The 15,659-nt window shown below is 42.3% G+C and overlaps 1 protein-coding gene across 1 annotated transcript in view; it reads left to right on the top strand.

Annotated features, from left to right (window-relative positions):
- Positions 1-15,382, top strand: part of LOC126213476 (ankyrin repeat domain-containing protein 6-like) — a 57,268-nt gene extending 41,886 nt beyond the window's left edge. Inside the window, exons 3-4 of the mRNA XM_049941249.1 lie at positions 558-707; positions 14,831-15,382. Of these exons, the coding sequence (XP_049797206.1) occupies positions 558-707; positions 14,831-15,311 (631 nt within the window). The 3' untranslated portion in view covers positions 15,312-15,382. The remainder of the gene's footprint in view (positions 1-557; positions 708-14,830) is intronic.
- The last annotated feature ends 277 nt before the right edge of the window (positions 15,383-15,659 follow it).

The following is a 15,659-nucleotide window of genomic DNA, read 5'->3' as shown; positions in this document are numbered from 1 at the left end:
GTGTGTTGTCTGCCTCATTTTTAAGACCTCAATCTTCTGTCTCCAGTGCATGTAACATTATCACATGCGTATCATATTGTGAGCAACACATACCTTGCTTAAGAACTTCAGTCAAAAGAAATGATCCAACGTTTAAAATTTTCTTCTAGTCTACATTTGCAACTTTAAAAAATGAAATAGCGTCATTTTCAGACAGATTATACTCTCTAAGATTTACAAATGTTTTGTAACCTTTAATGTTTTTCTTTCAATAATACAGACAAAATATGCGATTTTGTATCATCGGTAGGTCACCTTACCCTACCATCTGTTGTGCTTGAATTTGAATAAACTGTTGTTGGCATGCTAATATACTGCTGTGTGGAATTTAGAGGAAACAGTGTAGAACCTGGTTAATTTACTGGTGAGTCATTCATGTTAACTGGCAGGCTAACTGTTGTGGTCAGGGTGTGTTCTATTATCACTGTAGACAAACCCTCAGCGGTACTGCATTTAGTAAGCAGCCCCCTGGGTCCCATGTGTTAATGCCCACCACATCATGATGCCCCTCTTTGCAGTACACCATCTACCACAGAGGGCAGGTCCACCACCCCTAGCACTCACTGTCAACCCCACAGCGGTCAAGGCCGGACTCCTGCCGCAGCTGCGCCGCCCACGGCTGCCCGACACACTCCACCACCTGATGACGCCGACGTCTCTCATTTGCGGTGAGTTTCGGCACTTGACGTGCGGAATTTCCACGTGCCTAATACCACCTGTTGGGACATTATCATAAAAAAATCGAGTTTCATTTCTGAATACCACCTGTTTGGACACGAATCATAAAAAATTGATTTTCATTTCTCAATTTTTTTGATAATTCAATGGCTAATTTGTCTGGACACATTATTTCTTTTTTATAATACTTAATTATTATATGAAGAAATTCGAGGCTTGAGTGGGTGTGAAATATATTTAGTACAGGATCATCGAAACGAACTTACACTATACGGGAAATATACCCTTTCCCAAATATTCTTTATATGGTGATTTTTATGCAGTCTCTTCTTTCAGTGATGATTATGTATCATACAAATTAGTTCTGGAGGAAATAGGTGTGAAAGCATTGTTGTTGTGTATTATCATTCAGAAAATCGTAGGTGTTATTGGAATGAATAAGTGTGAATATCACTGTATGGAGGTTCTATGAAAGAAATAAAGGAAGAGTAAGCAGAAATAGAGGTAGAATGGCCAAAAAAATGGATATTCTTCACAAGAGTATGATATCACTTGTTTCGAGTGTGTGATTAACTATAATTGTAATTTACTTTAAATTATTTCTTTGGTCACCTGAATATGTGTTGACTATTGGAAATTTGGCCACATCGGGATTTGAACCTGGATATTTGCTTATCGCATCAGTCGTCTGTTAGTCTGCCCAAGCATGCCTCCATTTATGGCCCAGTCTTCCACTTCACTGATGTTTCCACCTTTGATTTCCAAACGCTAGTAGCGGAGTTTATCCCACAGGTTTATCAGGGAATAGCAACGCTGGGAGAATTGAGTCTGTGGAGGATCGTGGCTTATGTTACTACGAAGAATGTGTATGAGAACCTCTAGTGATAATGTTTGGAAATCATGGGTGTCATTAGCCACAGTGAAAGTTTATGTGAGATCTGCTGGTATGCTAGGGTGGCCTAATGGTTAAGCCACCTGCATGTGATAGGCAAGAAATCCAGTCTGTTCTGTTATGAGCACAGTTGAGTGGAAACATGCGGACCACTGCGCCTTGTTATATGCAAAGAACCTCATGCATGTGACAGAATTTCAGCTCCTATGCGTGCTGTTTCTCGTTCATCACTGTGCACTTTTTGCATAACTCCAGCCTGAAACTCACTTTTGATTTTGGAAATCAGGGATGGATGTTAGTTAACTCGCCAGGATAGCTGAGACTGAAAACACACTGCTTCCTGGATTCGGGTAGGCGCGCAGGCTCCGGATCGAAACCGTCTGGCAGATTAACGACGAGGGTTGGTATGCCAGCCAGCCCGGATGTGGTTTTTAGGTGGTTTCCCAATCCCGCTAGGTGAAAACCAGGCTGGTCCCCACGTTCCTCATCGGTTGCACGACTCGCAGACATTTGAAAAACTTTCGCACAATTCCATTGCTTACACGAGACGCAGACAGCTGGGGTACACTAATTCCATCCTGTGGGGGTTAGGGGTGGCGGCAGGAATGGCAACTGGCCACCCTCTGCAACTAACACTGCCGTATCAATAGGAAAACGGCCGACCCCGCGTGACACGGGACAAAGGCCCCCAGGAAGATAGACAGTGATGGATGTTAGTGAATGTTGAAAACTGGATTAATAAGTGATGGATGTTAGTGAATGTTGAAAACTGCATTAATAAAAAAAATCTCTACGTGACAGCGAATTGATGGGTTTACAGCATCATTAGCGCTGCAGTTTATTTTAAAGTCACTGATTAATCAAAGCAGAACGCCCCAAGTTATTCTATAATATGGAAATCTCTCCACTATTCAATCGGAAACGTGGCAGGAAAACGAGTATTTCGACAACAGAGTGAGAAAAGTATGAATTGACTTACAAGACTATATTCCTCCTATATAGCGTTTCAAGAACTTGGTGATTTTATTAATTAGCATGGTCAGCAATCTATTTGCAATTACGTACAGTTCCACTGTGCATTTGAAGGCCTGATGCAGAATAAGCAGTCACAGAAGACAGAGGGCACTTTTGCCGAAACTGTAACAGGAACTCAAGCCCAGAAGAACTTTGTCATATTTTGCGAATAAAATTTTGATGAGTCATTTGACACAAGAGATATATGCTAACAAACAGTGAGAAGAAGGTATGGGGAACAGAGCAGAGGCACAACATAGTGAGGATCACTTTATAAAAAAAACAGAAACCTCTTAATATAGGACAACATAGTAACATGCATGCACAAACACATGATCAATAACGTTTACAGTATGTACGTAGTATCATCACGATAAGACTAAGTTATGTATCACATACTGATATCAAAATAAATAAAAGCTCCGTAGAGAATAGAATGCAAGAAAAATCAGGCAACAAAATGGAAAGACGGGAGAGATATGACTTGGGAATGGAAGAACTGTGGACAAAAAATACGTAAATAGTAAATAAAACATGCAAGATGTAATCGCAACAGGTTGTCTAAACCGAGAAAAGCAATTGGAGGAGGCAGTAAGAATTGGAGCACAAAATAAAGTGAACTAGGACAACACTTGCAAAGTGAAACAATGAATTGGTTGAGAAAGTTAATAAGAAAATGAGGCTGCACAGAAGAACGTCTAGAGAAAGGTGTATGTAGACATGTTTTTAACAAGATATGGTATGGCAAAAACTGGAGACTTCGCTCTTTGATGGCCAGTGAATGGTTATGAAGACGAACAAAGGACGTTATGTAATATATCATGGGCCGTGGAAGACCATAAAATACTTAAAATATTAACTGTGTGCAGGCATAAGTAAAGACTGTTCAGAAAGACTGTTCAGCAGAATTGCTTACAAGCCATACAAATCAATAAAGTAAACTAAACGCTCTGTTACGGCACATACGTAATATTGGTGATGTGGATGACACTGCAGATTTATTTCAAGACAGGATTAACTGTAAGATATCAACAGTTTTAAAAGATTTGAAAGTCATAGTGGCATGGCTGCAAATTAAGTTATTAAAGGTTTCAGTGTCTTTCAATTACCTTCTGTAGGTGCTCAAGATGGTAGCAAACGAACAGGTGACCAGCTTCACCGTTCTTACATGTTGCTTCCCTTTCGCTGATGGATGTCCCTATTTCTCTCTCATATATATATATATATATATATATATATATATATATATATATATATATATATACACTCCTGGAAATTGAAATAAGAACACCGTGAATTCATTGTCCCAGGAAGGGGAAACTTTATTGACACATTCCTGGGGTCAGATACATCACATGATCACACTGACAGAACCACAGGCACATAGACACAGGCAACAGAGCATGCACAATGTCGGCACTAGTACAGTGTATATCCACCTTTCGCAGCAATGCAGGCTGCTATTCTCCCATGGAGACGATCGTAGAGATGCTGGATGTAGTCCTGTGGAACGGCTTGCCATGCCATTTCCACCTGGCGCCTCAGTTGGACCAGCGTTCGTGCTGGACGTGCAGACCGCGTGAGACGACACTTCATCCAGTCCCAAACATGCTCAATGGGGGACAGATCCGGAGATCTTGCTGGCCAGGGTAGTTGACTTACACCTTCTAGAGCACGTTGGGTGGCACGGGATACATGCGGATGTGCATTGTCCTGTTGGAACAGCAAGTTCCCTTGCCGGTCTAGGAATGGTAGAACGATGGGTTCGATGACGGTTTGGATGTACCGTGCACTATTCAGTGTCCCCTCGACGATCACCAGTGGTGTACGGCCAGTGTAGGAGATCGCTCCCCACACCATGATGCCGGGTGTTGGCCCTGTGTGCCTCGGTCGTATGCAGTCCTGATTGTGGGGCTCACCTGCACGGCGCCAAACACGCATACGACCATCATTGGCACCAAGGCAGAAGCGACTCTCATCGCTGAAGACGACACGTCTCCATTCGTCCCTCCATTCACGCCTGTCGCGACACCACTGGAGGCGGGCTGCACGATGTTGGGGCGTGAGCGGAAGACGGCCTAACGGTGTGCGGGACCGTAGCCCAGCTTCATGGAGACGGTTGCGAATGGTCCTCGCCGATACCCCAGGAGCAACAGTGTCCCTAATTTGCTGGGAAGTGGCGGTGCGGTCCCCTACGGCACTGCGTACGATCCTACGGTCTTGGCGTGCATCCGTGCGTCGCTGCGGTCCGGTCCCAGGTCGACGGGCACGTGCACCTTCCGCCGACCACTGGCGACAACATCGATGTACTGTGGAGACCTCACGCCCCACGTGTTGAGCAATTCGGCGGTACGTCCACCCGGCCTCCCGCATGCCCACTATACGCCCTCGCTCAAAGTCCGTCAACTGCACATACGGTTCACGTCCACACTGTCGCGGCATGCTACCAGTGTTAAAAACTGCGATGGAGCTCCGTATGCCACGGCAAACTGGCTGACACCGACGGCGGCGGTGCACAAATGCTGCGCAGCTAGCGCCATTCGACGGCCAACACCGCGGTTCCTGGTGTGTCCGCTGTGCCGTGCGTGTGATCATTGCTTGTACAGCCCTCTCGCAGTGTCCGGAGCAAGTATGGTGGGTCTGACACACCGGTGTCAATGTGTTCTTTTTTCCATTTCCAGGAGTGTGTATATATATATATATATATATGAAGGGACAAAGCATGGTCACTGCCCACTGTGACACTGAATGCCACCTGGTGACATTTGGGGCATGTGGAGCAGTAAATAAAGTATATAACCGAAGACGAATGGGGAATTATTCTAGCAGTGATGAAGACCACAAATGGGGAACCCCACTGATATCAACGACTTAGATAAAGGGCAGATGGTTATGGGCAGTAGTATGGGAACTAGAATCTCAAAAACAATGAAGCTGGTTTCCTGTTTGCATGTTTCTACCGTGAGCATCTGTGGAAAGTTATTGAACGACAGTGAAACGACTAGTCTGCGAGAAGATGTAGGATGTCTGTGCCTCAGTGCAGAATTTGGAGGTTGGAGGATTGTCTGCTGTGAGAAGCAGGGTAGGGGATGATCTGGGACAGGCACAAGTCCTATGGAGCAAACTGGCTAGTGCAAATTGCTGACCACGGGGCTCTTTGCAGCAGACACCAACGCCTTCACATGTCGGCCCAGTCGTAGCACCAATTACTGCTGTAACAGGCGCTGGATCATAGGGGCTGGACTGTAGGTCAGTGTAGATGTGCTGCCTGGTTGGATGAACCAAATTTCTTGCCGATGATCGTGTTCACACATGCCGTCATCTAAGCAAACGTCTGGTCGAAACAGTTACTTAGTTCGTTCGTATTAGTTAGTGAGTTATTTACACGTTCCATGGATAATTTTGCACGATAGATCGTAATGATATGTGACGAGTCTCTTTACATTCACATCGCAAGTTAATTTGTTCGTATGGCTACATTCTGAGCATTTCTAAGCTTTCCTCATCCTCTTTCTTCAAAAAGAAAAAAAAGATGCTGTGAGTCAGTAAGTGTTACCTGCCACCTTTTCCACATTACGGTAATAAAAATTCTTCTATGGAATAGAAGGAGATGTCAAGGAGAAACTTTTACAGTTTGTTTTCAGATTTTTGTTTACTGTCTATCAGACATTTTATATCACCGGGTGAAGATCAAAAATTTTTGTTGCAGCATTGCACATCTTTTTTCGTGCTAAAGACAACCTTCGTCTGAGGTAAGTAATGTGATTTTTCCTTCTGATTTTGTAATTATGTACATCATTGTTCCTAGATGTCTAAAAAATGATCGTGGGTGAGCACCATATATTATTCTTATTTCACGTTTTGTGCAAAGAAGACTTCCTTTCTTAAAGATGAGTTACCCAAAACATTACTCAATATGACATTACTGAATGAAAATATCCTAAGTACACCAATTTACTGATTTTTTCTCCCACAGATTTGCAGTGATTCTAAGTACAAATGTGGCTGAACTAAGTCGTTTTAGAAGTTCGAAAATGTGCTTTTTCCAATTTCAATTCTTGTCAATATGGAAACCTAAGAATATTGAAGTTTCCACCATATCTATTATTTCCCCACAATGTTTTACACTTATCATTGGTATAGTACCCCTAGATGCACAGAACTGAATATGTTGTCTTTTTAAAATTGAGGGTGAGACCATTAGCAGAAAACCAGTATATGATACTTTTAAGAACTTCGTTACCATTTCGTTTATTTCTGTTTGATTGCCTGGATTGATCACAACAGTAGTGCCATCTGCGAAAAGAACTAATTCTATTTGTTGTATATTACATGGAAGATCGTTTACATATTTAAGAAACAATAGCCTTCGAGAATCCCATAGGGCTTCTCCCCAGTCAGAATTACGTCCCCAGACTATATTAGTTGAATTACTATCTAAAATTTTCTGCATTCTTTTGATATGGTATGACATTGTTCACTCTTTGGCTACATCACAAATTCCATAAAACTTCAAGATATCTACGAAAATACAGTGATTTACCAAGTCAAATGCCTTACAAAGATCGCAGAAAAACCAACCGACACTATTTTATTATTTAATGTTTGTAAAATATGGTGAGCGAATGTGTAAATGGCATTCTCAGTAGGGCATTTCTTCTCAAATGCAAATTGCGATTCACTGAGGATAATATCGTTCTAAAGTAAGATGCTGCTCTAGAATACATCACCCTCCAAAACAATTTTGGAAAATGATGTCAGCAGTAAAACAGATCGCTTGTTATTGACATCTCTCTTATCACCTTTGTTAAAGGGGAGTTTAACTCCGGTATATTTCAGTACCTCTGGAAAAATTCGTTAAGTTTGCGACGTATTACATATTTCAGAGAATACAGGGCTTGTTAAATAGGAACAGATCATTAGTACGCTATTGGTAACACCATCATAACCAGAAGAGCTTTTGTTTTTGAGTGAATTGACAATTTTTTTAATTTCAGAAGGAGAAGTTTGTGATAAATTCGTATGACTGAATTTCAAGTGTGCTACTTTTTCAAGATACAGCTCTGATTTTTTTTTCTTGAACTGTTTATCCCTACGCTTTGCACTGTATTTAAGAAATGATTGTTATACACTTTGCTACCCATGACTCATCATTCCATCTAGTTCAATAGTGATGTCATTGTGTTCTATGATTGGTTGTCCTGTCTCTTGTTTCACTACATTCCATGCAGACTGATGTCTGATGTCAGAAGGACAGATCTCCGACATTATGAGCATGTTACTTGATGTTTTAATAATCTTTGTTAGTAATTTTGAGTAGTTTTTGTTGTGTGCAACTACTGTAGGATCCCTGTATGCTCCATGTCACGGATGAAGCTCGGCTGAGGGAGTGCTGTGCCATAAGAGACATAAAGAGAAGTTTCTATGGGATCTGTGGGAGTAGTCTGCCTCACCATGACAGCTGTGACCTACTTGAACATTATTGCAGCACTTGTATCACGTCACACTCTACATCATCCGTGACAAACAATGGCACCTTCAGCATGTTAACTGGCCATAATTGTGTTGCAGCGTTATGAGGATTACGACAGTGAACTCACATTGATGCCTTGGCCACCAAACTCGCCCAACGTGAACTCAATGCAACACATCTGGGGTACTGTCAGGGGCCAACACTGTATCCAGAGAAGTCACGAGCCCTTGATTTATGGGAACTGTGTGATCTGCTCATAGACATATACCTGCAGGGAGCTACAAACTACTTGAATCAGTTACATTCCAAATTTGGACGAACACGCCATTAAGCAGGTGATCGTAACTTTTTGGCTAGTGGTGTGTGTGTGTGTGTGTGTGTGTGTGTGTGTGTGTGTATGCTCAGCCACATGTGAAACTATACAGAATGTTGTAACGGACTCAGTAATGTGGCCAGCAGCCTCTTAGATAACTGTACTTCACAAGTGCTGTTTCAGACATGCTTTTGTACGAGGGTCGTTCAATAAGTACTGCCCCACATTTTTTTCCTCGGAACATATTTATTTTTAAGAGTCTGAATTTGCTGACAATATGCACAACATGTCTTGTCCATGTCCTATTTTTCAGTGTAGTCTTCATCAGGTTCTATGGACATACGCCAATGTTGTGGAAGAGAATGTATTCCCTGCTGGTAAAAGCTCTTGTCCTGTAGGCGTAGCCATGTTTTCACTGCATAACTGACACTCCCGTCATCTTCAAAGTGTGTTGCCCTTGTAGAATCTATAAGCGTCCCAAAGAGATGGGTGGATGAGGCAGTGATGTCCAACCCAATTTGGCGATGTGTTCCTAGCTTCTCAGACTTGTGTGGGCGCGTACATTACCGTGTTGGAGCAAGACCTCTCCTGGATTCTTGTCCAATGGAACCAATGGAACACATCTGAAACGGTTCTTGAGTTTATTCACGTATGCCTCTCAATTGGTGGTTGACTCTCTTGACATCACATCCACGAGAATGACGCAATCACAATCCCAGAGGACTGCCACCACTACTTTTCCAGCAGTGGGCGTAGAGTTTCTTCTGTTGTGGTGCATGAGGATGATGCCACTCCATGGACTGGCTTTGGGTTTCTGGTGCAAAATGGTGCACCCAGTTTGTCCAATGTAACGATCTGTAACAGAAAGGCATCTCTCTCGGTCTAAAAACGCTCCAACAATTCAGTTGAAATCGCCTTTATTTGAATATTGTCGTCTGCTGTGAGCATTCATGAAACCCATTGTGAACACATCTTTGAATATCTGAGAGTCTCTTTTGTTGTAGACGCACTTCCAATGCTGACCGACAACAGTAGAGCCAATTGTCGAGTTGTGATGCGCCGGTCGGCACGAATAATGGCATCCGCATGATTCAGCATGTCTGCAACAGTGGCTGTGATATGAAGTCCCATGCATGGCTTATCATGGAGCTCTGTTTCTACATTTCCTGAGGCTGTAACTTTCTTTACCCATCGTCCAACTGTATTCCTATCAACTGCAGCATCGCCGTACACTGCACACAAATGTTTATGGATGTTTCTTTTTCTGCACACAACAGTTCAATAACAGCACACTGCTTGTAACGTGAGTCGCATGTAAACGCCATTTTGACGCTGTACTACGGCTCTGCCATCTGCCAGAACAGTTCGAAACTTCATCGGCGCACGGAACAAACGTGACACGTCGGCTACGTAGGTTAAATGTTTTTTTAAAAAAGTGCGGGGCATTACTTATTAAACGACGCTCGCACAAATGTACACAACTTCTGTGACACCCACATTTCTAAAACTGGATACATTGGTCCCTATATTACGCAAACCTGAACATCAGATGAGTCCTAATACAGTGCACAAACGAGTGTACAGTGATGCAAATGAAAACGACAAATGATTACGATTATTCCATATGGCTCCATGGCCAGTACCCAAAGGTAGATAACACACAATGTGATTTTTTGAGGACGAAACGCCTGCCGGTGTGGCCGAGCGGTTCGTGCCGCTTCAGTCTGGAACCGCGTGACCGCTGCGGTCACAGGTTCGAATCCTGCCTCGGGCATGGATGTGTGTGGTGTCCTTAGGTTAGTCAGGTTTAAGTGGTTCTAAGTTCTAGGGGACTGATGACCTCAGATGCTAAGTCCCATAGTCCTCAGAGCCATTTGAACCATTTGAGGACGAGGCAAACACCATAATAATCAATACAACATGACTAATTTTTACAACCAAGGCAAATACACACGGAAATAAACACAGCGAGAAACGAAACTTCAGTATTACACGTTACACAGTAAAGGAGAAGGGCAAAGAAGCCACCAGAAGAAGAGGTAGATGAAATGCAACAGAATGCCGGATGTGGGAAGCAAGTGCAAAATATTTTTACACATTTAAATACCCTGCACGTGAATCCAGAGAGAGATAGAGCAGAACTACTGCAGTAGGTAATGACTTTCACCAGACGAGAAATATGAGAGGTGATCAACTCATCTTCAGGATTAAAGCATCAAACCTTGATGGAATACCTTTTCCAATATCTGAACGCTCCTAAAAATTTTTGAATCCTCATACGCACATATAACGAAGTTATCAGCCAAACCAATATTTCACAGACACTTTACTGCAGGGTAAGGGGTATTCCTCTCAAAGAAATAAGACTGTGGCTTGACAACATTATTCAATATGAAGTTCAAATTTTAGCACGCTCATTACATAACACATTGACACTAATTCTTTTAAACATTGTAGGTGGTTGCCAAGGCACTACAACCGTGTTAGATTTGCTGAAGATACACAAACACGTTTTAAAAGTCGTTACCGTTCGGGTTTTGACAATGTGTATGATCGAGTGAAAAGTAAAAAGGCGATGAACATGAGGTACAACATTGTAATAGATGAGCCCTCCTGAATCAATGTTAATGGACAGTTTATGACACCATTAGCAGTACATAGCCAGATTGAATAGGGATGGCTACTGTCTGAAACGTTAGACGCAACAAAAAAGGGAACCAGTCTCGAAACATTACCAGGACTTCGGGTTTCCAATATGAAGATGGTAAATCAGGGATGTGTAAACGAACCAAATCAGTTTGCTGACCAAAAAGAAGGAAGATTTATAGCAAATCGAGAAAATTTTAACAACATATATCCAAGTAGTGGAGTATAAAAAGATTCCAAACTCTCATAAATGGGCATAGATAGAAACGTAAATAGGCTGAACATGAACTAGTTTAATTTGACCAGGATAAATGGTTTCTGTTGATGCAGAGTGTAAACATAAGAGAATGTTTGCACTGATAAAGGACCCTTAGATGGGAATTTTCGATAATCTCCAAATGTAAACTTCATGGACACAAATGCCATCAGTAAAATAATGTAGCAACATTCCTTCCACTGCCCACCACATTTGCTAACAAACACAGGCAGTGCTATGTTTGTCAGTGTGGCGTGGCACACGTCTTCAGAACTGCCTTTGTACCGCTACGCCACAGCTAACAAAAGTACTGCTGTGAACCACAGTCAGTGGAGCTCAAGCAGTGCCCCTGAACATCGCGGAGGATAAGAAAATATTGCAGAACAACCACAGTCCTATTTACAGATGTCTCTTAATTGCAATGGAGTCCCCTAGCGAAAACCTCTGGATCAATATAGGTTAGATATATCATAAACTTGATTATGTTCCACTGCATTAAGTTGACATCAGGCATTAGTAAATACTAATATAAAAAAATGCCATGCTGATCACACAAATCAAGTCATCTGATAGAATGAATTTAATAACATGTTCACAGTCATGGAGAAATTGTATAGGAAGCTAATAAGTCCACATCTGCATTGCCTGTAATGGTCTTTCGTAGAAGGAAGGAAGATTTGAGTGGAACATATTGTTCACAGTGTGGTTGTTGGAACACAAGCTCGGATTTTGAAAGGAGGGAGAAGGAAATCAGCCATGACCCTTTCAAAGGAACCATCCCAGTATTTGTTGAGACTAATCTAGGAAAATTCATAGAAAGCCCCTAAATCTGGAGGACCAGGCAGAGATTTGATGCATCTTTCTCCAATATGTGAATCCAATGTGCGAACCACTGAACCACCTTTGCACGGTACATTAAGTACAAGGAATGCTGTATGGATTTATATATAAGGGGAAAATTTTTTTATCACCAGAGCAACTTACCTCCACATCAAATAGAGGCACACTCTTCAACTGAATTCGTCTGGTCGCCATTATGCTGCTTGTAATTATCTGTCACAGCGAAAAATAAAAAAAAAGTTTAAGGTAAGTGCTCACTCTAATGAGGGAAACGTAATTATGGTGCTGGTCTATAATCAGTTTCCATTTGTCTTCTCTGGTTCACTATGCTGCAAGTTAAGTATATCCGAACGCTTAGCACTGATTGCTATTTCAGTCTATTTTAAATAATTTAATTGTTCTTTACTCGGTCATTTCTTTTAACTGTATTTAATTCATTGCACTTGCAGTATTCTTTATATGAGGTACATCTTCTCAAATAATGCTCATCATAAATGAGACATCCCAATAAGTTGCCATCTCTGCCCGTCCCAGAAACCACACACAAAACAATCTCCTCCCACTGCGGGAACATATGTGACTGCTTTAACAACAGTTTAGAGCATATAGTTCACCTTATATTCACAACCAATTACAGAGGTACCAAAGACCCCTTACAAATGTCCCAGCATACAGTAAAGTAACTCAGCTGCTCTGAACATCTGTTGGACTGGAGCAGCGGTTTCTTGTATTGGAAGCGATGAGACATCCAGCTGATAATTAAACAGCTGGTCGAAGGAACTGCAGAATAATAATGATAGATGCAGTAGGCTAAAAGTCTTATAGTGTCACTGATTCATACTAGCAGCCAGCTGATTACCAGTACAACACTGGTGGTAGACACAGATACGGACATCTGTGTGAGAGCCACCTTGGTTGCTCCATACCAGAGTGGCCAGCTCCACAGTTGAGTGTTTGATCCACACCTGCACGATTAACACATGCGAATTTGACCTCTGCCAGTGTTATGTGTGTTTTATAACGAAGTCCTACCGCTGTTAGTATTTCCTGTAAGACTACAGGTCCCTATAAACCAATGCACACTCCACGCTGGGAAAAGGTGCTCCAGTTCCAGCAGAACCTGGGCTAGAAAACCCCATGGGGATCGAAACCACTTCCAGGCAGTTGGTCACTGTGCACTCACTGACAATTCTAAATTGTCTGCCTGACTATTCGATATGAAACATCAAAAAACATTTCATACATCTGTCAGAAAACAAAGACATATTTTGAACATACGACCTGCATGAGTCAGTCCTTTTGTTTGCTTGTAAAGACTATTTCAGTTGGAACAGCGAAATCAGCATCTGCATGTGCGCATAATATTTGTAGACAGTGTGTGTGTGTGTGTGGTTAGTGTATATGGGGTTCATGATCTGTAACATCTTCGTTGGCATGATATTAAAAGAATTTTACTATCGATTGACTTTGGTCTACAAATAATTTGCTGCACTTCACTCTTTACCACATGTAACACACAAGTTATGGTATTAGAATGTAGTTACTACCTGTTGGGTTCATTGGATTGAGGTTATCAAATGCCAGTGACAAAGTGCCGTTTCTCAGTACTTAACATCAATAGCGTAAGGAACACAATATGTTCAAGTAGCTAAGTTGGCTTACAGAAATATGAGTAACGCTGATGTACATAAGTTGATGAGGTATTAATTTCTTCTTAAGGCCTATAGATTTTGTTGCTGCATTCGGAGACATGGGAGCCATAAGAATAAAAAATGTTTCAAATGGCTCTGAGCACTATGGGACTTAACTTCTGAGGTGATCAGTGCCCCAGAACGTAGAACTACTTAAACCTAACTAACCTAAGGACATCACACATCCATGCCCGAGGCAGGATTCGAACCTGCGACCGAAGCGGTCGCGCGGTTCAAGACTGTAGCGCCTAGAACCGCTCGGCCATTCCGGCCAGCCATAAGAATAATCTCGTTAAACAGTGAGTGAGTGTGCAGCAATTCAGTAGTGTAGGCTTGGTGTTTGGGTGTGAGATTATGTGCAGATGTTGATGGGTATCTTTCAGTGAAGACATGTTTATATGTTTGTGTGAAGGGGTGGCCACAGGGAGAGCTGATTTGGTGTCTTTGTTGTATCTAAAATATGTTGACCAACTTATTTCGTGTACTGCAAACATTTTCTCTTCTTGGTGTCCGCATGACACAAAATATACGAGTAAGTGGTCTGGTATTTATTTGCTTCCATCTAAGGAAATTGCCTGATATGTGATTAATTTCGTGTATTTGCTTTTTAAGTGTCCGAAGGGACTGCTACACACAGAGAGCTACTGTTGGCTGTACTAACTGTCTGTGTTAGTGAAGCGTATGATGAATGACAATAGAATTATGAGGCTGAAGGGGCTTAGTGTTTGACAAAAATTTGACAACTGAATTATGTATCAGATGGAATTCAGGAGTTTTGCACGGAAAGTGGATGAAGACTTTGATGAGGTGGTAGTGCTGAGCGTCTGTACCTGATAATCTGTTTTTCTGTATCACAGAAAAGAGATTTCTTGTTTGACACAGGACAGATGTTTATTCATACCTGCTGACAGTTTTGTTTCTGTGATATTTCCCATGGTTTTGTGACAGTGTTTATTGTAGAGTTCAAGGACCTCAGCGTTTTGTGCAGGAGCGTTTCTGAAGAAGAGGGCGACAGGAGGCTGATCCAGGCGGCTCAGCAGGGGGCTCTGGAGCAGCTGCACCTGCTGATGGCGGCGGGGGCGGACGTCAGGATGAGGGACGCGTCCGGGCAGACTGCCCTACATTGGGCAGCAGACAAGGGACACCTGCAGGTGGCGAGGTGTTTGTTGGAGGGCGGGGCCGAGGCTGACGCCAGAGACGGCGGGCAGAGCACTCCCCTGCATGTGGCTGCACTGTACGGCCACACGGCTCTGGTGCAGCTACTGCTGCAGTGGGAAGCCGACCCCAACGCCAGGAACGAGTTGGAGAGGACGCCTCTGCACTTTGCGGCGGTCTTCGGCCACGAAGAGTCGGCAGCTGCACTGCTCGAGGCAGGGGCCGACAGAGAGGTCAGGGACGGAGGTGGGAAGACCCCTCTTCAACTCGCCAGGCAGTACAACCAGCAGAAACTCGCTCAGATGCTAACATAACAGTACCATATGTCAGTAAGGAAATAAAATTCACTACATTATATTTCGTTATTTCAAAATTAAGGGGCTCCGGAACGCCCTATACTTGCAATGTTAAAATAACGCTTATAAATTACATCTTTCCTCACAAAGTATTTGAGGTAGGAAGTTGAACTTTTTACAGATTATTTATTGGAATATGGGCTACAACTTAACACAGGGATTTTACAAAATTTTAGTTCAGTTATTAAAGATGATTTTTTTTTCAATTGTAATGAAAATTCACAACATTTTTTTGCAATTTTTTATTTATATATTCAAAAATATACAGTTTTTTGGAAAAAGGCTGTGTTAAATTATGCAGAAGGT

This window comes from Schistocerca nitens, chromosome 11, assembly GCF_023898315.1.
Source record: "Schistocerca nitens isolate TAMUIC-IGC-003100 chromosome 11, iqSchNite1.1, whole genome shotgun sequence".
NCBI classification, from domain to species: Eukaryota; Metazoa; Arthropoda; class Insecta; order Orthoptera; family Acrididae; genus Schistocerca; species Schistocerca nitens.
Note: the sequence above shows the minus strand (reverse complement) of the source record. Positions and strands in the feature narration are given on the sequence as shown.